At 43.5% G+C, this 26,006-nt stretch overlaps 1 protein-coding gene across 1 annotated transcript in view; it reads right to left on the bottom strand.

The window, feature by feature from the left end:
* Positions 1–26,006, bottom strand: part of VCAN (versican) — a 103,979-nt gene that overhangs the window by 28,635 nt on the left and 49,338 nt on the right. The window contains exon 7 of the mRNA XM_088457915.1: positions 803–6,646. Within this exon, the coding sequence (XP_088314041.1) occupies positions 803–6,646 (5,844 nt within the window). The remainder of the gene's footprint in view (positions 1–802; positions 6,647–26,006) is intronic.

A 26,006-nucleotide genomic window follows, 5' to 3' on the forward strand; every position in this document is an offset into this window, starting at 1 on the left:
TCTATGAATAACACATACATGCCTGTCCCTCCCCCCATCACCTTAAACCTTCTTACATAAGTCATGTTTTCCAGAAAATAAGCACATTACGGTTTACCCATAGCTCTATAACAGAAAAGTGAGGCCAGTCTGTGTTTGCATTGCATTCTATTCCCTAGATGACTATGGTGAAGAATGAATGTGCTGCATGTACTGACTGTAAATTGAATCTTTACGCAAGTTTTGTGCATAAATGCACAATAGGGAGTATATTTACTAAAGTGCGGGTTTATAGAAGTGGAGGTGTTGCCCATAGTAACCAATCACATTCTACTTATCATTTACAAAGTACCTTCTAGAAAATAACAGCTAGAATCTGATTGGTTGCTATGGGCAACATCTCCACTTCTATAAACCTGCACTTTAGTAAATATGCCCCTAGTAGTCTTCCACTTAGGGTCTTGGTAAAAAAAAGAAATAAATGGCTTCCATGTCATGGCTAGTATATCTTCGTATAAAATAGTATTTTCCAAGCTTTAACACATTGCAGAGCCACATACACATGTTTGAGCAGACAGAAAAAATGAAGAACAATATGACAAGCTGCTAGTGCCAAGCAAACATCAACATGTGACCCTAGGATTAAAACCATTAGAACAAGCTAATAGAATACAGTATGTTGACAGCTATACACGTAAGGATAGGCACACATTAAGATGACGATGAATGATGAGCACATTCTCTATAAATTGATATATATATATATGCATACATTATATATAAAATCACAAATTAAAAAGACAGCAGCATGCTTATGCCTTACTTGCTATCTGCAGCTCGGCTCCATCGATGTTATTACTAGTGGAAATGTGGATATCAATATCTGGCAGTGGTGTGATGCCTTCAGTGAAGCTCCCCTTTCCTTCCCTTTCACTTTCCCTTGTTGGCTCTACCACATAGCCTGGGGCAAAAGATGCTTCTTTCTGTATAATTACATTAACTTTAGTCTCTGTAGGTTCATCAACTGGCTGAGTAGGTGCTGATGTCTCAGGCTGGTGAACAGCAGGAGCATCTGTTGTAGCTGGTATTTCTTCCACACTGGAACCTTCTTTTGAGTCAACTAGAAGTAAAGGATCAACAGTACTATCTGCCTCAATGGCTGGTTCCTCTGTAGTTTCAAAAACTTCAGCTGCAACTGAAACTATTTCCTCTCCAATAACCAGTGATGTGGTAGATGATTCAGGTATTAAATCTTCTGTACTAACTGGGATTTGCTCAGTAACATCACCTTCGTTATCAGTGGGCTCTAGTGAATCTGTTGCATCGACTGACTCAATACCTGTTGGCTTGTAGGTGGCTGTAATGTCTGCAATAGCTTCTTGTCCTGTGAAAACATGATCAGTTCCAGAACCAGTAGAGGGCAAAGTACTGGGAATAATTTTTCCTGTGTAGTCAGATGCACCGTTAACAAGAATAACAGTCACAGGAGCTTTAGGTTCCTGAGTAACTACTGCAATACTTTCCAGTTCTGTTGGATCAATACTTAAATATGTGGTCTTATCTTCATAACTTGGGCTGCTCGGTTCAGAATAAACAACTTTCCTTGGACCTTCAGTTACGTATTCTTGTGACTGGCTGGATGTTATAATTGGGGTATCGGTAGCTTCTGATGAGTATTCAGTGCTAATTAGTCCACCTTCAAGTTTCTCAGTAGTAACTTTGGGACTGGGGGAAGTTACTGATGGTAAATCGGGCTGGTCTGTGGCTAATTTGTCCTGTGATGATACAGACAGTTCAAACCCTGAGTCTCCACTTGGGGTAGACTGATCCTGGTATTTATCAGCATCTACACTGATGGTTGATGCAAGATACAGCTCTGCATCTGTTGTTGCATCAGATGTGCTCACTGTTTCTGATAATTCAATTATTGTTCTGTCAGTCGTTACTGTGTCTGTCAAATCCTTGACAAGAAGTATGGGCACTGTTGTCGTAGTTTGTGCTTTTTCTGTGATTCCATCATATGTAAGCCTATCTACACTTGTTGCAATTGTAGCCTCAATATCTTCCTGGGTGGGAATAGTAACCACTGGAACAGAGGCACTGGGTTGACTTTCTGGCTGTAGAGGTTCCTTTGTTGTATCAGGAGTTGTTTCTAGTCCAGACCCCTCTGCTGAAGCCTCAATTATGTCAATGAAAGATGTTGTAAATGTCTTTTTGACAGAATAACTAAGAGTTTCAGCTATCGTGAATGGGATGGCAGTAGATTCCCTTACTGGTACTATTGTGGTCCCTTGCTGGAAAATACTTTCACTTGTGACTGCTTTGGATTCCATAACAGAGACACCATCCTCTGTTACTTCTGTTAATTTAGCAGCTTCAGAACCTCTGAAATCAGTTTCTGAATATACCTCAGTTTGCTGTGTTGAAGTAAGTTCAATTATAGCTGATGGTTCTGGTGCCTCTGGAGCTATTGTTTTGGAGTCAGCATCTGTTTTAATATAAATCACAGTAGGAATTGTGGGCCCATCAGTAAGTTCTTCCCCAGAACCCTGTCCTGAAAATAACTCTGTCAACTCTTTTATGTCTGGCTCAGTTGTGGATTTTATTATTCTATAGGAATCTGTAACAGTGGTTTGTGCAGTGGATTCAAAATGGCTGCTGGCTGTTTCTTCAAGAGTTAACTTATCTGACCCAGAGGAAACTTCTTGGGGGACTAGTGACAAATCATCTGTTTGTTGTGTAGTTGATAAAGATTCCAGGATCAATTTTTGTGGACTCTCAGTAGTCTGTGCATCTATCAAATGGGAAAAGTCAGATGCACTAATATCTTCTTTATGTTCTCTAGAAGATGCAGAAGATTCAGCATGGATTTGATCAACTGGTTCAGAAGTGTGGACTTTTATTACACTTGTAGTGCTGATATCAGCTAATTCTTCTCCAGATCCTTCCACATATGCTGTCTCTGTGGGCACAACTTTCTCTGTCTCTTGAGGTGCAGCAAATGTTGACTTTAATGTCAATCCCTCCTCTGGCTCCTGAGTTAATGACTGAAGCTCCTCTGCAATTAATGTGCTAGATTTCTTATCCAGAATAAATTCAGAAGTGATGGATGTGGGACTAATGACTTCACTTATAGTGTCATTAGTTTGAAATATATCCCATATGCTAGTAATAGTGCTTTCCTCTATAACTTCCAAGGCAGGTGTTTCAGTGAATTCATCTTTTTCAAGACTGATAGGAGAAGCTGTTATCACTTTTGGTTGCAAAACTTCTTCTGTAAATGACTTCAATTCATCTGTCAATAACTGTGATGAGCTGGAGCTGAAACTTATATCTGTTTTCTGGGTCAAGCTTTCTAAATCACTAACTATGTCAATCTTTTCTGTAGGCAGAATGACAGTACTGATGTCTTCTAAGTGATCTTTTGAAACAGTAATGGTAATAGAGGAATCTGTGTATGGTTTGTCTTTCTCCCCAGAACCTTCATTAATGATTGGTGTGTCGGTACTGAACAGCTCTTCTGGTATAAAAGCTGAACTTTCCACTGGCAATATGCTGTCATCAGGGGGAGAAATGTCTTTTGGTTTTAGTGTTCCAGATTCTTCAGATGTAAACTGACTTAAGCCTATGGTTCCTATGCTACTAGCATAGCTTACTGTAGATACTTCCACCGATTTGATCCCTGATGGTGGTACTGGGCTTGTAATTAAACTATCAGTGGAAATGTCAGTTTCTGCTGTGTCTACAGACTCTGTAGTTGGCAGTCCAACAACATGTGACTGCTCAGTTTCTTGTGTTTTGGTTACTGGAATAGGTGTACTGAACAAACATTCTTGGTCTGTATCATCACCCGAGCCTTGATCAACAAATGGTGGCAGAGTGCTGATTTGTTCTATTAACTGGAGTGAACCTGTTTGAGTCTCCAAACTTTCTACAGATTCTTCAGTTAAAGATATTGTACTCAGAGGTTCACTTGGTTCTTTTAACTCTATCTCAGGTTTTATTGTAAAAACTTCATTACTGTCTCCGGAGCCTTGATCAGTAAATGAAGAAATAGTGCTAAGTTCTTCATTTACTGCTGCCCGGCTGGTTTCTGTTTTCAAGCTTAAGATAGGTTCTTCAGTTATAGAAGGACTAACATATCCGTCGTAGTCTTTAGATGTTATTACAGTTTTTGTTTCAGTTGAAGAAGTTGTGAATAGTCCATCTTGAACTCCTGAGCCTTGTTCCAGAAAATGGGTGTCACTAATGACAGCCTGTTGAGGAATGACCTTTGTGATTGGTTCCTCCGTGCTGACAGAGGCCACACCTCTTACTTCTGAGTCTATAGTTTCAAGTTTAGATGCTTCTGACTCCTCTGTGCTTAAACTTACAGATTCTGGTGTCTCTGTGGAAGGCAATTCCACTTCTGCTCCCATTTCAGTTTTTGATACTTCTATACTTTCTGATACTTTTATAGTTGGCAAAACTGTAGTAATAGCAACAGATTTTGGATCTGTTTTGGATTCAGAGCTGCTGATAACTGAGTCAGTGGTCAATTTGCCTTCATCACCTGAGCCTTCCTCAATAAATGGCATTAGAGTGCTAACAACAAACATGACACTAGTGTCAGAATGGATAGGAAGAGATGTGACCTCTTTAAGTTCTCTTTCAGTTGATGATGGCAATGGTAAAATAGAACCTGCTTCATCTAATTTGTCTGAATCCGTTAGAAACTCGAGAGGCTTAGCAGTGGTAGGTGTACCAAGATCAGAAGTAGACTCATAGTCACCAGAGCCAAAAAAAATATCTTTTCCATAAGGTACAAGTTTTTTTGCATCTTCTACAGAAATTGAAGAAGTAGCTGTGGTTAGTTCAACTTCTACATGTTCAAAAGGCTTAGAAGTAACTAGTGTCTCACTTCCTGAGCCTTCCACTAGGAAAGGTGATAAGGTGCTTATTTTTTCTGAAGTTCCGGGTGAAGATCTCTGGACATCAGAGGTGAGCTTCGCTGCGGATGTACTAAGGTCTTTAGTGTCTTCTTGACTCTGTGAATAAATAGGAACAGATGAAAAGGCTGCAGCTGAAATAGTTGGCTCAGCTTTATACTCTTCCTCCGTTGTTTTTACTTTTTCCAGCAATTCAGATGCGATGCCTGATTGTGGCACCTGGGATGTAATGAATAGATCAGGAAGTGTGCTAACCAGGTCTCCTGAACCTTCGTAAATTAGAGGTGGTTCAACACTAGTCGTCTTTTTAGGTGGAGAATACGTAGTTTCCTCTGTAATTCTGATAAGTTCTTCTGTTGTGGCATCAGTTACTTCTATCTCAGATATATCTGCTTTTGTTTTTTCAATACTCTCCGTAGTTAAAAATGGAGCACTTGTGTGTTCTGCTATAGATTCCTCTTTCTTTGAACTATAAGGTGCAACAGTGTCAGGTTCTACTGTGGAAGCATACTTCAATTCAGTCACATCTGTCTTAATGGAATCTGTGTGATCATCTTTGGATTGTGTGCTTGATACATCTTCAGCAGCAGCAGCATCTGAATCCGTATGTGCTAACTGTTTCCCAGCAGAGACTGGGGTCTCTGTTGAAATATAAGATTTTGTTATTGTCTCTATTGCCGCTGTAGAATATAACTTAACAGTTGTTAGCTCTCTAGTAATATCATCTGTTCCTGACCCTTCAACCTCCTCAATCACCAATGGTTCTGGTGTCACTTCAGTTATTTTTTTTTGTACAGTAGTGGTTTCTGTCCCTGCTGCAAAGAATGATGGAACAGATGGAGATAGAAATTCTGATGGCACAACAGTCTCAACTTCCGCAATGGTCTGCATTGACTCTTTAACAGTGGTTGTTACTTCAACAATTGCCTCTGTTTCAGGTTCCCCAGAGCCTTCTGGAAGAAAAAATGCAGTTGATACCAGGGCAAGATTCAATGGACCAGCTGTTGTCACTCCAAGTTCCATTTGAGAATCAATTATTGATGACATCTCTTCTTTTAGGGGTATTTTTGTTCTAGGTAGTAATGTTACTCCACTGGAATCTTGGGTAATAGTTTCAAGTAGTACATGGGTTGGAATTGACTTAATAGCTTCTGTTGCTGTGCCCAAATCAGAAATCTTAGTAAGTATAACGGTTGGTTCAGGAGTGGCTGTAAAATTAACATCATAGGCTGCATCGCCGGAGGATTCTATTGTAAATAAAGGCGAGTGTTCTTTTGTTTCAGCAGCACTGGGTGGAAACAGTTTTTCAGATTCTAGTGTTGTTGATTTCTCAACTTCTAGTGATGGCTGAGTAGTAGGAAGTTCTGTATCGCCGCTAGATTCCGGTTCTTGTATTTCAATAGAAGTATGGTCAGATGCTTCTGTTTGCAGCGTGCCTTGCTCAGTAACCTCACTCAACTGAGTAACTGATGTATTCACTGATGGTGTGACACTTTCAACCAGGTCCCCTTTAGCCTCCTCAGCTTTTAAATGCTTTGGTTCTGGAGTAATTTCTTGTTTCCCATTAATAAACTGTAAGGATGGTGATGTCACAACAGCAGTGGAAGTGTCGCAATCGGCTTCCTCCTCTGAAGAGCTTGAAATTAGGGGTATAATTTCTATGGGGTAAACTCCTCCAGAGTCGTCAGTTGCATCCTTTGAATGTAAACCCAAACTAAGGAGAAGCTGTTCCACTGGGCCTGACAAAAAACAAATAATTATTTTTTAGCTTGTGGATGTGTTAAGATTTACACACAAATGACAGTATTCAGTAACATATGATTGCAATTTTGGTAATGAACTTTAACTATTTTTAATCTAGTGAATAAAAAAAATGACATTTCTTTTTATGAATGAACATGATAGACGAAGACAGGCAGCAAAGCAGACCAACATTATCAAACAATGAGGTGGGATGTCTGGTGCAAGCGGCATGATTTACTCTGAGCTTACATGGTAAATTCTGTTTTGTTTTGCTTTCATTTTTACTTTAGTATTTTATTTTAGAGGAAAAATTACCATATGAGTAAACACACAAACAGGTTCAACACATACTTTAAATCTCTAATCAAAATTGCCACTTCAAAATGCCAAAATGAGAGACAGCATCTTTGTCATTCGAATCTGGCCTCTGGTGCTGGTCGCAAGCCAATTGGAGCTCGCTGACTGGCAGCCAATCAGGAGTGGTTGCTGGTCTGTAAGCTTCGATGGGCTCGTGGCCAGGGCCAGATTCGTATGAAGGTGGTGCTGTCTTTTAAGGGCTGTGGCTGCATGCCTGTGCGGCACCAAATCCACACCTGCTGATGCAGGTGAGAGGTTGCTGGAGGAGATACACAGGGTAGTGAGGAGAGACGCTGCTGAAGGAGGGACACAGGGGGCGAGTTGAGAGGCTGGGGGTTGGGCGCCAAATTTCTGCTTTGCCTCGTGTGACAAAAATCCTAGTTTTGGACCTGTTTTGGCGATTCTAAATTCTTGCGTTGTCTGGGTGTAAAATTATTAACCAAATTAATCATTTTTGGGGCATGGGGCCCCCTGGATTGCCTTTGTTGATCTGTTTCAGGGCACCACATTATAACATTTTTCTTTTATGACACATTTTAACCCTTCACTGTTTGTTTATTATATATATACCTCACTTTTTTTTCATTCTTTATATGCAGCAGTAGCTGCTCCTAACTATCTTTCACACTGCACTTTTCATACTATGGCGGTGCCCTGGGGCAGCTTAGCTGGGCTAGTTTGGGGTGTCCTGCACTCTGGATTTGAATCGTAGTATGTTAGGGACCTACCCTACAGAGGTTACCTGGATATGGTGGGTAGGCCCATAACCTTGGCCAAGATTATGCTAAAAACCTCTATTGATTGCAAAATTGTATTGCATTTATATATTATTAATAATTTGGAGTTGTGCACCTGAGATTTGTCTGTTTTTGCACTAAAGAAAGCAAGATGATGCCTCCATATAAATTACTGGTCAGGATACAGTATGACAACTGGTTTGTGATTTACAGTACTGCTTAGAGATGCATGAATAAATTTAGTATATTTTAGAATTTATTTTAGTTTTTGCCATTTTGGGATCCCAATTTGATATGATGAATTGTAGAATTATATATAATTATATATACATAAACCATTGACTTAAAAAAAGAAGACATTTTGGCAAATTATCACAAATAATTCTGGTCAAGAGATCACTGTATACACATATAAACATTTGTGTCTTCCCACTCTGGGTACCTCTGTTGCAAATAACAGGACAGCTCTACCAATGATATATATTGATAATTATTCATCAATAAAGCAGTTTCAGGTTCCGGTTTCTATATGACAATGTATCATTTGTTGTAGTGATGTATTGTGTCATATGATAACTTACACAATTGTTATTATGCATTGTTTTATAATCCTATAAAATGATATACAATTATCAGAGTAAAGCGACAATATAGATTGCACATCTGAATACGTACTCCGGCGGCTGCATTTATAATCGACCTGAGGAGAATTGCATAGTCCTTTGTATGTTTGCAGAATATGAAATGTGAACTGGAAGCTGAGACAATAGCTGAGTACAGTGATTAGACATATACTCTTCAACAGCTGAATATCACACACAGTGGGTGGGCAGCCCACTTATTATTTCTCAGTTGCTCTGGCTAATCCACTAGAGTGTCTCCATAAAACACACTAACCCTTACTCTCTGCTTGCAGTATGTTTTTAAATTACACTCTTCCCACAGGCACCGGACTGAGCAGATTATTGGCTCGGAAGGGAAAAAAGACACCTGTGTCAGTAGATATAACACATGCAGACATCTGTTTTCCATAGGGGTTTTAATAACCTGGGAAACACTTTATTTAGTAGATGGACAGTCTAGCACTATTTTATGAAGTGGGATTCTGCATTCAAAAGATCACATTACAAATTGTTTAGTGTATGCTCATGTGCCTCCTAGGACTGTCTACTGATCAGGTAACCCTGGCCCTAAACGCTGACAGAGACCTCTGGGTGATACGGTGCTCAGAAAGTGCATATGACACCTATACAGAGACATCATCTAGTGTATCTCTGGCGCTCAGAGATGCCAGCAGTCAGGACATTGAGAGAAAGGCACCTTCTTGATCTGCACAGCATGTTGTTACTTTGAGCCAGGGGTGACTTTGGGGTTTAGTGCACTGACTTTAAGTTGCTGGGAGACAGTATTGTTTTCTAGAGACCTTTTGGATAAGTTCCTGAGTACCAAAATGACAGACCCTCCAACATGACCCCTTATTCATAGTACAAAATGCTCTGCTCCCCAAACATCCCACTTAATTTCCTACTTCAGTGACCAGAGCTGAATTAATTAATTGCTGAGAAGGGTGTTTTTAAACATGAATTAATTAGTCCGGCACAAGTAGCTGCAGTAAGAAATCAAGTGGGAAGTTCACAAGCGGAACATTTTGTTATAGGCAGAAGGGGCCAGGTTGGTGAATCTGAAATTAGGCTGGCTGTGTCCAGTATTAAATAAAATAGTACAGTCTAAAAATGTACAACCTATTTGGACTCTTTCTCTGGCACATTAGCTTAGTGTGCAGACACATACAGACAAGTATCATCATCATAAATGTATATAATATTGTAATTCCATAGATACCCAGGAGGTGGCGATGCTGCAACTTGAATACTATGACAGCATTCTGTAGTCACATTCACCCACTATCCCAACTCAAGGCTATCAGAGATGAATGCAATCCCAATGGTCTACGCACATCTTCGATGGCGGAGGTCTGCGCATGTACAGAATGGGTCTTGTGAGCTCACACGCAGTGCCTCAAAGCCTCAGCATGATTGTCATGCTACGTCCGTTTGCGGGTGGGGGCGGGGTGGCGCTGCCTGCGTTTCCAGAAAACGAGGGCGCTTCTGCCCTGTTTTCTGGGAGTGCAGAGGTCAGTGTCTTATTTACTAGCCTCCCAAGTGGACAGGAGATAGCCAGTCTGAGTAAGATGCAAACATCGCAACGGATGGTCGCGATGTTGATATGATCCTAAGTATTGAGACGCAGGCATCGTATCTGAGATGCCTGCACGAGGCTGCATTTTCCTGCAGGCAGCTGTTGTGCAAAAGCGTAGAACTCTGTGTGAGGCCCACAGGCCGATCCATAACACTCCATGGCAACAAATGATCTAGTACAACAAATATCACTAGGAAGTGGGCGGGATACAGTAGCGTGACCTGCTCTCCCAGGGGTCTGCGGGGACTCCCCAAAATTCATAGGTCTCCCCAAAGTTCCCGGAAGAGCAGACAAGCATGATGCATACACACACAAGCTATACAAATAGTTCAGCTGTTTAGTTTTACCAGCTTCAGAGCTCTATTTACAGCAAAAAATACTTTTTAAATCCCTGTCCAGTTAATTTCATTTGGCTTTTTACGTTTTATTTTACTTTCATTTCTATTCACAGTACTTTAAATACTAGTATATTTTCTATTGACAAGTTGACAAGTTAAATATAAAGAGGGGACTAATAGTGCATTTGCACTATAATGACATGTAAACAACAAGAGTGTCTATCTAAAAAAAAACACAAAGCAAGCAGCAGTTAAACATATGTAAAAGCTCTCTGATTTCAAAGGAAAACTTCCATCTGTATTTCCCATCCTCCAGGCTAAAGGCTGGGACAAGTGGTAATTGCTTTTGAGAAGCTTACCTCAGAGTCATCACCTGGACATGAATATTAAAAGAAGTATCTCAAGCATGAAAAGCTGTGGGAAAATGCGAGATGAAAGCCAGCAAAGTGAGCTCCCAGCAAGACCCTACACTGGGCACGACTTAATACACTTTTACTGTAATTTATCCTAAAGTAGTTGAACATTAGTAACCTTGTAGTCTAAAAAAGCACTTAATAAAAACTTTACTCCAATCCCCACAGGTTGTTTAGATAAAAGTGTTTCTACCTTTGTGCTGCAAGGCCACTAGCATATTAGTGCCATGCTGGCATGCTGGGACATGTAGTCTCACAACAGCTAAACAGACATAGGTTGCCTAAGCCTTCTGTAAAATAATGATGGTTTGTAAATGCATTGGGTGCACAAGGAACTAAAGAATACTTCTAGTGTGTAATCATTGTGTTAAAGTGAGATGTTTCCTTGACGACAAACAAAAGACTGGAAGGATTGTGTATGTTTTCTAAGAACTGTATGTTATATAACGGCAACACATCCTTGTATCTAAGGAGGTGTACAAAAGATGTTAAAATATGGGAAACCATCAAAATGAAGCCCCCTAAATTGTGAATGGAGACGGGTGATCTCATAAAATAGGACTCAGCTTGTTAAGCATTCTCAATACTGCCGAGAAGAGAATAGAATTAGTCTATTCAAACCATTTTATGAAAGATTTTTTCTAAGCTGTAAATCCACTCCGGTGTCCTAGTGAAATCTATTCTGTTGTGGGAGAGTCAGTAAAATCTAGTAGTGACAAGTTTCTAAATACCCCTCAGACGCCAAGACTACATGAAGTATGTCAGTAACTCCCAGCCATGTAAAACCTTTTTTGCACTTTAACAGTTATTTCAAAGGTTTACTAGTTCTTATTAGGGGTGAGCGGGTTCGGATTTCTGAAATCCGAACCCCCCCGAGCCCCCCCGATCCGAGTCCGATCCGAGTCAGGCTCGACTTTTCCCGCCTGACTCGGATCTGAAATCGAGGCAAAACGTCATCATCCCGCCTTCCGAGTCTCGCGGGTTTTGGATCCTATATAAGGTACCCGCGTCGGCGCCATTTTCTCACTCGGCTGTGGACAGTGAAGAGGGAGGGTGGGAGTTAGGGCTGTGTAGTGTAGTGTAGTGTAGTGCTGCTGTTGTCCACTACTTCAAAGTCCATAGGGGCTGGCTGTGTTGTGCTGCTGTTGTTAATAGGGGCTGTGTCCACTACTTCAAAGTCCATAGGGGCTGGCTGGACTGTGTTGTGCAGTCAGTTCTCCATAGGGGCTGTGTCCACTCCAAAGTCCTGTGCAGTGTCCCAGTCCTAAAGGAGTGCTGTAGTGTTGTCCAGGGGGTGCTCTGTCCATCAGGGGTGCTCCCCCCAAGTGCTAAAAAAATAATATATTTTCTGTGTTTGTGAATTGTGTGCGCAGTAGCCGCACGTGCATCAACAAAGTAGTGCCAAGCGTGCGCCTGTGTCATAAGTAAAGGGCCGGCTGGCTTGACCGTTAAAGGGTGCTGTAACCCCCGAAAGTACACTCCAGTCCAAACCAAAAAAAAATTATTTTCTGTGTTTGTGAATTGTGTGCGCAGTAGCCGCACATGCATCAACAAAGTAGTGCCAAGCGTGCGCCTGTGTCATAAGTAAAGGGCCGGCTGGCTTGACTGTTAAGGGTGCTGTAACCCCCGAAAGTACACTCCAGTCCAAACCAAAAAAAAAATTATTTTCTGTGTTTGTGAATTGTGTGCGCAGTAGCCGCACGTGCATCAACAAAGTAGTGCCAAGCGTGCGCCTGTGTCATAAGTAAAGGGCCGGCTGGCTTGACCGTTAAGGGTGCTGTAACCCCCGAAAGTACACTCCAGTCCAAACCAAAAAAAAAATTATTTTCTGTGTTTGTGAATTGTGTGCGCAGTAGCCGCACGTGCATCAACAAAGTAGTGCCAAGCGTGCACCTGTGTCATAAGTAAAGGGCCGGCTGGCTTGACCGTTAAGGGTGCTGTAACCCCCGAAAGTACACTCCAGTCCAAACCAAAAAAAAAATTATTTTCTGTGTTTGTGAATTGTGTGCGCAGTAGCCGCACGTGCATCAACAAAGTAGTGCCAAGCGTGCGCCTGTGTCATAAATAAAGGGCCGGCTGGCTGGACCGTTAAAGGGTGCTGTAACCCCCGAAAGTACACTCCAGTCCAAACCAAAAAAAAATTATTTTCTGTGTTTGTGAATTGTGTGCGCAGTAGCCGCACGTGCATCAACAAAGTAGTGCCAAGCGTGCGCCTGTGTCATAAGTAAAGGGCCGGCTGGCTTGACCGTTAAAGGGTGCTGTAACCCCCGAAAGTACACTCCAGTCCAAACCCAAAAAAAATTATTTTCTGTGTTTGTGAATTGTGTGCGCAGTAGCCGCACGTGCATCAACAAAGTAGTGCCAAGCGTGCGCCTGTGTCATAAGTAAAGGGCCGGCTGGCTTGACCGTTAAAGGGTGCTGTAACCCCCTAAGTACACTCCAGTCCAAACCAAAAAAAAAATTATTTTCTGTGTTTGTGAATTGTGTGCGCAGTAGCCGCACGTGCATCAACAAAGTAGTGCCAAGCGTGCGCCTGTGTCATAAGTAAAGGGCCGGCTGGCTTGACCGTTAAAGGGTGCTGTAACCCCCGAAAGTACACTCCAGTCCAAACCAAAAAAAAATTATTTTCTGTGTTTGTGAATTGTGTGCGCAGTAGCCGCACGTGCATCAACAAAGTAGTGCCAAGCGTGCGCCTGTGTCATAAGTAAAGGGCCGGCTGGCTTGACCGTTAAAGGGTGCTGTAACCCCCGAAAGTACACTCCAGTCCAAACCAAAAAAAAATTATTTTCTGTGTTTGTGAATTGTGTGCGCAGTAGCCGCACGTGCATCAACAAAGTAGTGCCAAGCGTGCGCCCGTGTCATAAGTAAAGGGCCGGCTGGCTTGACCGTTAAAGGGTGCTGTAACCCCCGAAAGTACACTCCAGTCCAAACCAAAAAAAAATTATTTTCTGTTTGTGAATTGTGTGCGCAGTAGCCGCACGTGCATCAACAAAGTAGTGCCAAGCGTGCGCCTGTGTCATAAGTAAAGGGCCGGCTGGCTTGACCGTTAAAGGGTGCTGTAACCCCCGAAAGTACACTCCAGTCCAAACCAAAAAAAAATTATTTTCTGTGTTTGTGAATTGTGTGCGCAGTAGCCGCACGTGCATCAACAAAGTAGTGCCAAGCGTGCGCCTGTGTCATAAGTAAAGGGCCGGCTGGCTTGACCGTTAAGGGTGCTGTAACCCCCGAAAGTACACTCCAGTCCAAACCAAAAAAAAATTATTTTCTGTGTTTGTGAATTGTGTGCGCAGTAGCCGCACGTGCATCAACAAAGTAGTGCCAAGCGTGCGCCTGTGTCATAAGTAAAGGGCCGGCTGGCTTGACCGTTAAAGGGTGCTGTAACCCCCGAAAGTACACTCCAGTCCAAACCAAAAAAAATTATTTTCTGTGTTTGTGAATTGTGTGCGCAGTAGCCGCACGTGCATCAACAAAGTAGTGCCAAGCGTGCGCCTGTGTCATAAGTAAAGGGCCGGCTGGCTTGACCGTTAAAGGGTGCTGTAACCCCCTAAGTACACTCCAGTCCAAACCAAAAAAAAAATTATTTTCTGTGTTTGTGAATTGTGTGCGCAGTAGCCGCACGTGCATCAACAAAGTAGTGCCAAGCGTGCGCCTGTGTCATAAGTAAAGGGCCGGCTGGCTTGACCGTTAAAGGGTGCTGTAACCCCCGAAAGTACACTCCAGTCCAAACCAAAAAAAAATTATTTTCTGTGTTTGTGAATTGTGTGCGCAGTAGCCGCACGTGCATCAACAAAGTAGTGCCAAGCGTGCGCCTGTGTCATAAGTAAAGGGCCGGCTGGCTTGACCGTTAAAGGGTGCTGTAACCCCCGAAAGTACACTCCAGTCCAAACCAAAAAAAAATTATTTTCTGTGTTTGTGAATTGTGTGCGCAGTAGCCGCACGTGCATCAACAAAGTAGTGCCAAGCGTGCGCCCGTGTCATAAGTAAAGGGCCGGCTGGCTTGACCGTTAAAGGGTGCTGTAACCCCCGAAAGTACACTCCAGTCCAAACCAAAAAAAAATTATTTTCTGTGTTTGTGAATTGTGTGCGCAGTAGCCGCACGTGCATCAACAAAGTAGTGCCAAGCGTGCGCCTGTGTCATAAGTAAAGGGCCGGCTGGCTTGACCGTTAAAGGGTGCTGTAACCCCCGAAAGTACACTCCAGTCCAAACCAAAAAAAAATTATTTTCTGTGTTTGTGAATTGTGTGCGCAGTAGCCGCACGTGCATCAACAAAGTAGTGCCAAGCGTGCGCCTGTGTCATAAGTAAAGGGCCGGCTGGCTTGACCGTTAAGGGTGCTGTAACCCCCGAAAGTACACTCCAGTCCAAACCAAAAAAAAATTATTTTCTGTGTTTGTGAATTGTGTGCGCAGTAGCCGCACGTGCATCAACAAAGTAGTGCCAAGAGTGCGCCTGTGTCATAAGTAAAGGGCCGGCTGGCTTGACCGTTAAAGGGTGCTGTAACCCACAAAGTACACTCCAGTCCAAACCAAAAAAAAAATTATTTTCTGTGTTTAGCCGCACGTATATATCAAATCGATATAACATAAATGGAGGACCAAACTTTCTCCGATAAAAATAAAATAGAGAAAGATCAAGAACCACTTCCTCCTAGTGCTGAAGCTGCTGCCACTAGTCATGACATAGACGATAACATGCCATCAACGTCGTCTGCCAAGGCCGATGCCCAATGTCATAGTAGAGGGCACATACAATCCCAAATGGCAAAGTTCAGGAAAATGACCTTGAAAAAGACATTTAAATCAGCTGAAGAGAAACGTAAACTTGCCAATATGCCATTTACGACACGGAGTGGCAAGGAACGGCTAAGGTCGATCCCTAGTATGTTCATGACTAGTGGTTCAGCTTCACATGACGATGGAAGCCCTCCTCCCACTAAAAAAATCAAAAGAGTTAAGCTGGCAAAAGCACAGCGAAGAACTGTGCTTTCTAAGAAGATATCACAAATCCCCAAGGAGAGTCCAAGTGTGGTGGTGGTTGCGATGCCTGACCTTCCCAGCACTGGACGGGAAGAGGTGGCTCTTTCCACCATTTGCACGCCCCCTGCAAGTGCTGAAAGGAGCACCCACAGTCCACTTGCTGATATGCAAATTGAAGATGTCACTGTTGAAGTACAACAGGATGAGGATACTGGTGTAGCTGGCGCTGAGGAGGAAGTTGGCGAGGAGGATTCTGATGGTGATGTGGTTTGTTTAAATCAGGCTCCGGGGGAGACAGTTGTTGTCCGTGGGATGAAAAAGCCCATCACGGTCATGCCTGGGCAGAAGACCAAACATTCCACCTCTTTGGTCTGGCAATATTTCTATCCAAATCCGGACAACAACTGTCTTGCCATATGTACCATATGTAAAGGTGAAATAAGTAGGGGTAGGGACGTCAACCACCTAGGAACATCCTCCCTTATACGGCACCTGCAGCGCGTTCATAAAAAGTTACTGTCAAGTTCAGAAACTTTGGCTAAGACCGTAAGCAGTCCAGGGACACCTAAATCCCGTTGTCCTGTTGTATCCAAGCGCCTGCAAACCACACCATCAACTCCCTCCTCGTCAATTTCCTCCTTAGTCAGGATCGGAAGTAGTCCTGCAGGCCATGTCACTGGCATGACTGACTCTCCTATCCGGGATTCCTCTGGAGGATCCTGCATTGCTACGCCTACTGCTGCCGCTGCTGCTGTTGCTGCTGCTGGGAGTCGTTCATCATCCCAGAGAGGAAGTAGGAACACCACTACTTTTACTAAACAATTGACCCTCCAACAGTCCTTAGCGAGGAGGATGAAGTACGACAGCAGTCATCCTGAAGCAAAACGTATAACTGAGGCCTTGACTGCTATGTTGGTGTTAGACGTGCGTCCGGTATCCGCCATTAGTGCAGTGGGATTTAGACAATTGATGGAGGTAGTGTGTCCCCGGTTCCAAATCCCGTCTAGATTCCACTTCACTAGGCAGGCGATACCGAGACTGTACAGAAACGTCAGAAAAAGTGTCCTCAGTGTCCTGAAAAATGCCGTTGTACACAATGTCCACTTAACCACGGACATGTGGACAAGTGGAACAGGGCAGACTAAGGACTATATGACTGTGACAGCCCACTGGGTAGATGTATCACCTTACGCAGCAACAGCAGCAGCGTCACCAGTAGCAGCATCTCAGAAACGCCAGCTCGTTACAAGGCAGGCTACGCTGTGTATCACCGGTTTCAGTAAGAGGCACACCGCCGACAACCTCTTAGAGAAACTGAGGGAAATCATCGCCCAGTGGCTTACCCCACTTAGACTCTCCTGGGGATTTGTGATATCTGACAACGCCACCAATATTGTGCGGGCATTACATCTGGGCAAATTCCAGCACGTCCCATGTTTTGCTCACACAATAAACTTGGTGGTGCAGAATTTTCTGAAAAGCGACAGGGGCGTGCAGGAGACGCTTTGGGTGGCCCGAAAAATTTCTGGCCACTTTCGCCATTCAGCGACTGCGTGCCGAAGACTGGAGCGCCAGCAAACACTCTTGAACCTGCCCCGCCATCACCTGAAGCAAGAGGTTGTGACGCGGTGGAACTCAACCCTCTATATGCTTCAGAGGATGGAGGAGCAGCAAAAGGCCATACAAGCCTATACATCCACCTATGACATAGGCAAAGGAGGGGGTATGCACCTGACTCAAGCGCAGTGGAGAATGATTTCCGTGTTGTGCAAGGTTCTCCAGCCCTTCGAACTTGCCACACGTGAAGTCAGTTCAGACACAGCCAGCTTGAGTCAGGTCATTCCCCTCATCAGGCTTTTGCAGAAGCAGCTGGAGAAAGTGAAGGAGGAGCTAAGACGGAGCGATTCCGCTCGGCATGTGGGACTTGTGGATGAAGCCCTTCATTCGCTTTGCCAGGATTCCAGGGTGGTCAATCTGTTGAAATCAGACCACTACATTTTGGCCACCGTGCTTGATCCTAGGTTTAAAGCCTATGTGGTGTCTCTCTTTCCGGCCGACACAAGCCTGCAGAGGTGCAAAGACCTGCTGGTGAACACACTGTCAGCTGAAGCGGAACGTGACACGTCAACGGCTCCTTCTTCATTTTCTCCCGCAACTGGGGCTGCCAGGAAAAAACTTAGGTATCCTAAGCAACCCGCTGGCGGTGATGCAGGGCAGGCAGGACCAAGTTTGGACATCTGGTCTGGACTGAAGGACCTGGCAACAATTTCTGACATGTCTACTGTCACTGCATATGATACTGTCACCATTGACAGAATGGTGGAGGATTACATCGGTGACAGCATCCAAGTAGGCATGTCAGACAGTCCATACCTGTACTGGCAGGAAAAAGAGGCAATTTGGAGGCCCCTGTACAAGCTGGCTCTATTTTACCTGAGTTGCCCCCCCTCCAGTGTGTACTCCGAAAGAGTGTTTAGTGCAGCCGGGAACCTTGTCAGCGAAAGGCGTAGGAGGTTGCTTCCACAGAATGTGGAGAAGATGATGTTCATCAAAATGAATTATCAGCTCTTCCAGGGAGACCAGCCTCCAGAAGGTACAGAGGGACCTGTGGTGGTGGATTCAAGTGGGGACGAGTTAATACTTTGTGAGGATGAGGATGTACACACTGAAGAGGGTGAGGAATCGGTGGATGAGGAGGATGAGGATGACATCTTGCCTCCGTAGAGCCAGTTTGTGCAGGGACACATTAATTTCCAGCTTGTTTTGTGGGGGCCCAAACGAACCAATCATTTCAGCCACAGTTGTGTGGCAGACCCTGGCGCTGAAATGATTGATTTGTTAAAGTGTGCATGTCCTGTTTATACAACATAAGGGTGGGTGGGAGGGCCCAAGGACAATTCCATCTTGCACTTCTTTTTTTTCTTTGCATTATGTACAGTTTGGGGCCTAGTTTTTCTAACTGCCATCCTGTCTGCCACTGCAGTGTCACTCCTAGATGGGTCACGTGTTTGTGCCGCCCACTCGTGTCGCTTAGCATAGTCATCCAGCTACCTCGGTGCAACCTTTTGGACATGAAAACACTATTGTGAGGTGTGAGGTGTTCAGAATAGACTGGAAATGAGTGGAAATTAAGGTTATTGAGGTTAATAATAGCATAGGAGCAGAGAAACCAACAAATTCTGTGATTTTAGCTGTTTTTATGCTTTTTAAAAAAAAAATACAGATCCAAAACACAAAACCCAGAACCCAAAACACGGAAGGGTGGTTTTGGCAAAACCAATCCAGATCCAAAACACGAAGAAAGATCCAGATCCAAAACCAAAACACAAAACACGAAAAGTGGCCGGTGCACACCCCTAGTTCTTATATTCTTAAATGGAGCACTTAATGGAATAAGTAAAAATACACCATGTTATTTGGGCAGACTGACTGTGGATACTCAGTTGCCACCAAACGGCATAATCAATTAACGTGATAATGAAACTACGGCATGTGTCTCTGTACACATTGCTGATACATATCAAACAACACTCATTTTACTGAGTACTCTACAGAGGTGCGAGGTAAAAGGAGTCATGATGCGGCTGACATGTGCCCCATGACGTTTTAAAGGCACTTCGGAAACATTCTCTGACCCCAGAGAATGTTATCCACTGCAGTAAGTACTTATTACTCTAGGGGGTATTCAATGGAGATAGTCAGGGAGAACATATTCTGTCGGGGTTACTGCATACATGCCTACTCTCCCAGGAACTGCGGGAGGCTCCAGATTATTCGGGTAACCCTCCACACCCCCGGAAGAGTAGGCACCTCTCCCGCATTCTGCCCACTTCCTAGTGAAGTGGGCAGAACAGGGAGAATTTCCCTGGGGATCGGCGTTCGGTTGAGTATGGGGCGGAGGTTAATTACATGATTCTACAAGAATCGTGTAATTTGGCCCACCCTCTAGTTAAATATGCTGTATTTGCAATAATTTATGATGAGGGGGTGGGGCTTAGCAGTGTGCCCCATTAGGCTCCGCCCCCACCTGCTTCTCCTTTCCAGGCTTCTTTCAGGGAGGAAAAACTTAAATTAGGCAAGTATGGGTTACCGGTGGCAGTAACCTGCTACATATACAAGGTCAGGCAGCTACCAGACACATTTATCCCTTAGAGGCCTATGTCTTAATTATCGCGGTAGTGCCGCAATTATTAACAGTCCGTATCGCGATGGACTTTTTAAATTTTTAACAAAAATACCCCTTCTATGTACTAAATGTAACCTGCAAGGACAGCAGTTGCGACAACTGCTGTCCCTGCAAGTTACTTCCCCGGGATATTGAAGGATCTTTCACTTTTTTGAAAGACTTCTCCTAAGAATCTGATACTGCAAATGCGCAGTGTAAACTTTCCGTAACCCAATGCAGACTGCAGGAGAGGGATTGTACGATCCTTATACTGCGAAAAAATTTTCCAAATACATAACGCGGTTTACGCCATCTGAGAATATCATAAATCAAAGGGGCCAAACTCTGAAAAGCTTTGTTTTTTCGAAGTTTGGTACATAGGTATCAGACCGTAGTCCCCACTGATAATAATGAGGACTGCACCCTGAAGCGCTAATTAGCCGTCTGCAGAAATCTCCTGCATTAGGCTGTTAGTACATAATGAAAATACATAAAATGATGCAAACACTGCAGTTTCTACATCATTTTATCAATAAATAAACCTCTTAATCTTAAAACAACTATCAATATTTAAAATTTGCAAGAAATTTCCCATGGATAAAATGTGAATAATATAACAACATGTAAAATACTCAATATAGTTTGCTACGATATTTTCCCCTTAAAACCTATTTGAACTATGAAATCAATGTAAACATCATCATACAACTTCTCAGTCTTTGAACTTTTATTGACTCATAGAACATTCACGCTGACTACTAAGTGACTCAGTCATTGGCTGAATTACTCAGACCTTCAGCAGATGTTCTCTCAGAGCTACTTATAAAGCAGAGATAGGAAGCTGTGCAGTTGTGGAGCTACAAGTCCTGGAATGTTCTGCCTATTGCCTGGAAGGGCATGCTGGCACATATAGGACCTTATTCAGAGTCGGTTGCGAGCGCTGAGCGCTCGCAACCGACTCAATGTTGGTCCACAGGGCATGCACACGACGGAGACTGCTCAGTCGTGCGCATGCGCGAGCCCCCGCTAACGACGGATCACCCGTCGTTAGCGGGCTCGAAGCAGATGGAGCGAGCTGTCGATGTTGATTGACAGCTCGCTCTGTTTGCTGGGCGGGCAGGGGGCGTGCCCGGCCAAACAGAGGCATTCCTTTCGGAACGCTTGCCGTTTTGTGGGTGCCCCCACTGACATCATCAGTGATGTCAGTGGGGAGCTTCCTGCTCAAACAAGAGCAGGAAGCTCCCTGTGGCTTAAGGTTGACGAGACCCTACCCTAGGGTCTCGTCGTAAGCCCCGATGGTCGCGATGGTCTTGACCATCGCGACCATCTCCCTTAGCGGTCGTTAGAGCTGTGGGTGTTAACCCACAGCCTAACGACCGACATGGAGGCGGCCGTTCAGGATGCAAGTGGCCGCCCTGTTTCTGAGCGACCGCTTGTATCCTACGACCGCCTCTGATTGAGGCCCATTGTTCCATAATCACCAGACAGGTATAAGATGATTAACTGTTTTAAAGTGTGATAGCCAGCAGGTAGCCAGGACAGGTTTGACCATTTGTCTGTTATAGGATCAGTTTCTGAACCATTGTGCCCCTCCCTGAAAGAATGTAAGCTCTTCTGAGCAGGACCCTCTACCGTCTTGTGCTTCTCCCTACTGTAATTTAATTTATCTCTTACTCCCCACTGGGGCAATTAACACTTGACTGCTTATGTGGGTGTTAAGGTCGCTAATATAGCAATATTTATTATAGATGCATAAGGACGTGACTCACCCAGTTGCCACTGATGTTACAAAGTAATCTACAATACATTTTCCCTCAGAGTTTTCTATTTTATTTTTTTTTTGGAACTCAGTTGGAGCTCACTGTAGGATTCTGTAATGTGTTTACCCACGGTAAATACTTTATCTCCGTCCATGTTATCTCCATCCCCGGCCTAGTAAATAGACCCCATAAGGATAATGTAATATGCAGTGTAAACACAAAGCACCTAACATTAGTAAAGTCATGAGTCGCTAGAAACGCTGGGTGTGAAGCAGACTTGAACACAGATTGGTTACATTTGCTCCCGCATTGCTCTTGCACCAGCCTATATCTAACTCTGCACAGAACTCCACAAATGAGGATGCAACTGAAATGTGTATGAATTGGCATCACCCGTACTTGCATACAGTATGCTCAGTTCTGGAGCATGCGCCGGTCTGAATCGCACAAAGGATACTGTGTGAATGAGCATACATTCCATCAGCCCCAATGTGTTCTATTGTCACCATGCACTGTACTACCACTAAAAGCACTAGCAAAATAACTGCAAGTGACGTCAGTGGTTAAGGGGCCTTAAATTGTTCAGGCTTTTGCTGAGGACTTACAATTGTTTTTTAGGCTGTGTGACCTGATTATTCCCTATTATTTTGCTATTATCGTTTTTTCATTGTTTTTTCATTGCAAGGCACTTTATGACACAAGGTTGTGTTTTCATTTCTGCACCTGCATTAAACCTGTTCCTGCCATACTGGAAAATGTGTGTCATTAATTTGGCTTATTAATATATGCACCTGCAACCTCTGCCAGCTTTTATACTGAGACTATAAATGTACACATCAAAAAAAGTAATAATTTATAGGAGCACATACACTGTACATATTTTCAGATGTGTTCTGTTCTGTGTGTTCCAGGAGCTGATCATGTTTCTGTCTAATTAATAATAACATCCTAAAGGCTGAGCTGAGGCCAAACATCAATATTGCAATTTATTAAAAAAAACTATTTTTTCTCAGAAACATTCTATATAAAAAAACAATTGTCATTAAAAAAGGTTTGAATTTTATGAAATGTTGTGTTATATATACTTTAGTTTGGTGTAACATTATAGGGTCCTATATTTGTTTATCATAACTACTGAAATTTCAAACAAGGATGTATGGAGGGCTGATGCAGAGATGAATGCATGTGACTGTAATTGTTCCTGCATTCTGTGGACAGAACTAAGGGCCTGATTCAGCAAGGATCACAATTGCAAAGCTGCATGCAGGCTATAGATATGATGTATGCACCCAGGCTATAGATATGATGTACGCACGCAGGCTATAGATATGATGTATGCACGCAGGCAGCTTTGCAATTGCGATCCTTGCTATTATGCAAATTCAGCAGAAGGTGTATGACACCCCCTGCTGCATTTGAGATACCATGACTGCTGGGATCACCATCGCGACTATCGGTGGTCGATGGTCACAATGGTGGAGGGCACCAGGCTCTCGGACAGCTGTGCAAGCCTCAGCTTACTCAGGCTGGCTGGCTTGCGAGCCCGGGACACTGCGTTGATCAACGCAGATCCTGAGCTGGCCACTCCCGGAAAACTCAATGGACACGCCCACATTTCCAGGAACGCCGGTCGACCACACAGCGCCCCTTAAATGCCTTTGTCTGTCAATCAGGCAGAGACATTCAAGGGTCTGGGTGCGACTACGCAGGACCCATTCTGCACACTTCTAGAATGGGTCCTGCGCACGCACTGCTGAAACAGCCCATAAATGCATTTATTTGCCCATATACAGAGTTGTACACAACTGTCCGTCCCAATTCCTATTCTTGGTGCAAAAGATATGTATGAAGACATAAATAGGTGTATGCACAACTCAACATGCCCTCACTGTAATTAGTCTAGGTGTGAATGCATCAGTAACACCCAGATAAGACTGCTCAGATGTTTCTGAAGTGTGTAAATTACCATTAGTTGAGTAAACTCAGCTCCGGAGCCTGTGGGGTACAATAACAAGCCGCCACAAAACCGGAGTGTGATGCTTGACTATAATTAGAATGTCACAGCAGATGGCACTATGATTATTCATTGTAGGCTGAAACCTTATCCCCGGTGAAGAAGGGTGCTTGCCCGATACATGAAGCATCTGACATACATGGAAGGTATAAAGGGGGGGGGGTGACTATTTTTCTCAGCGTGACAATAAAGGAAGACAATAAATTTAAAAAAATGCATTTTTCATCAGGGAATCAATATAAATTAATTATTTATTTATTTTTCTATTTTCATTTGTTATTTTTTGTATCTTTTTTTTTATTTTTTTACAATTTTTTAAATTGTAATTATATAAAGTGGATCTAAAAGCATTGGGTTCCAGTTCCCTATGCATGCATGAACTAGCAAGCCTGGTCTCACATGCGCTGATTCCTGGAGACTGGCTCAGTGAAGCAGTAAATGAATCCTTACCACATATTAGTCAGTGATATTTAATTAGTAGACTGTGGTGGTAAGCCTTATCACCAAATATCAGTGATTATATGCCTATATTACAGACCATGCTTGCCTTCTGCTCTGTGATAATCATTATTATCATATACCGCCCCACTATTTATTACATTTGGCGCAGTAACTTAGTATAATGAGCCACACTAAAGTGTTTAACAACACCATAAATATCAACTAAGGAGGGTTACATTACAAAGTTAGGACCAAGACTGGATATAATTTGTGCTGCAACTCAGTGACATGGCGTACCTACATATACTGCCTGCTGCCCTGATACACATGAATTAAGTGAGGGAGCCGGAGCCTGTTTTGCGCTGATTCAGATACTGACGGGCAGCTAAATACTTACGCTCACCTAACTTCTGGCCAGCTATCCACTGTATACAGCGAGTCATGAGAATTGTCTGTTCTGTCGTTACTTTGTTACTATGGTAAGTTTTACAGTATGTTTTTTAAGGTGGCTACACATTAGGCAACTCCCCAGATGTGACGTCCGATGGGGCCAATGAACAACATATCGGGTGGGCGGTACACACTGCACGATCCAGTGACCAGCCACCTGATATGTCGTTCTCTAGCACCATTGAACTTGCTGGATCACTCAGTCATCATGAACAACAAAACGACCTTGATCCGCGGGATCGGACGACATATCATATAGTGTGTACTAGGGATGTGCAGGCTCGGATAGGTTCAAGTTTGCACGTGGAGTTCGGATTTTTCCCTCCAAAAAAACGGAACTCAGAACGAGGCAAAACGTCATCTTACATGGATGAACATCATCATTCCTGGACAAAAGACCAGGAATGATGATGTTCGTCCATGTAAGATGACGTTTTGCCTCGTTCTGAGTTCCGTTTTTTTGGAGGGAAAAATCCGAACTCCACGTGCAAACTCGAACCTATCCGAGCCTGCACATCCCTAGTGTGTACATGGCATTACTGCTCACCATGGCAATATACAGATGTGTCCACGGCATGGCGCAACTAGAAAGGCTATTTAATGTGCAAGGAGGCTAGAGGTATGAGGAAACATCTGTAGCATTCAGGCCTGCTGAAGACTGAATACCTCTCTCCTCTCTACATAGCACTGAATGGCCGACTGTGGTGGAGATGTGTCAAGCACTGAAAAGAGTGGAAAAGTGTCTTTTTGGATTTTTACAATCCACGCTCCAGACCATTAACATCTTAAAAGCAGCCAGCAGCACGTAAAACATTCCTTCCAACAATTTTTATTTCCACGGGACAGTCCTTGTTTGATCGGGACATTAGTCCCAATTTTCAGAAGTTTGGGAGGTAATTCCCATGCCACATTTAGCAGAGGCAGGTGCCCCCAGTAAGTGTGGCAATAAAATTGTGTTTTTGGTTGGAATGGAGGGCGGCCTAGCACTTAAACAGTTTTAAGCACATGCTTATGCCTGTTATGATGCAATGACACTCAGCTTATTTGGAATTTATAATGTTGGGAGGTATGCCCAAAGAGGTGACTACTGCTCAAGGCTGTTGAAGGCTAGTGTGAAAGGATAAGATGGGAAGTAGAGAGTATGATATAAAATACAGGCAGTGAGGGAGAGAGGGAAATGAATTACAGTGGATACGTAGGGCAGGAGTGTATTGTACAGTATGTTTGTGAAAAATTGAAAGAAGTATAGAGCTGTGAATTGCATAGGGGGGAGGAGTGCAGTTGGGAGAGTTTGAGGGTCAGCAGAAAATTATTAACAAGGTAGAGGGGGTGAAAGAAATGAGCAATGAGGGGGTGGGAGATAGTGTAGAAAAAGACTAGGGAAAGGGAACGAATTGCACAGTTGGGGTGAAATTAACTACAGTCAATGAGAAAAATAATTACAGTGGGGCAGGAAAGGGGAAGGGGGGATTACTTACAGGGGATGTAAGGTTTGGGGCCCATTGTT

Source organism: Taudactylus pleione, unplaced genomic scaffold (assembly GCF_031769625.1).
Source record: "Taudactylus pleione unplaced genomic scaffold, aTauple2 ptg000792l, whole genome shotgun sequence".
NCBI classification, from domain to species: domain Eukaryota; kingdom Metazoa; phylum Chordata; class Amphibia; order Anura; family Myobatrachidae; genus Taudactylus; species Taudactylus pleione.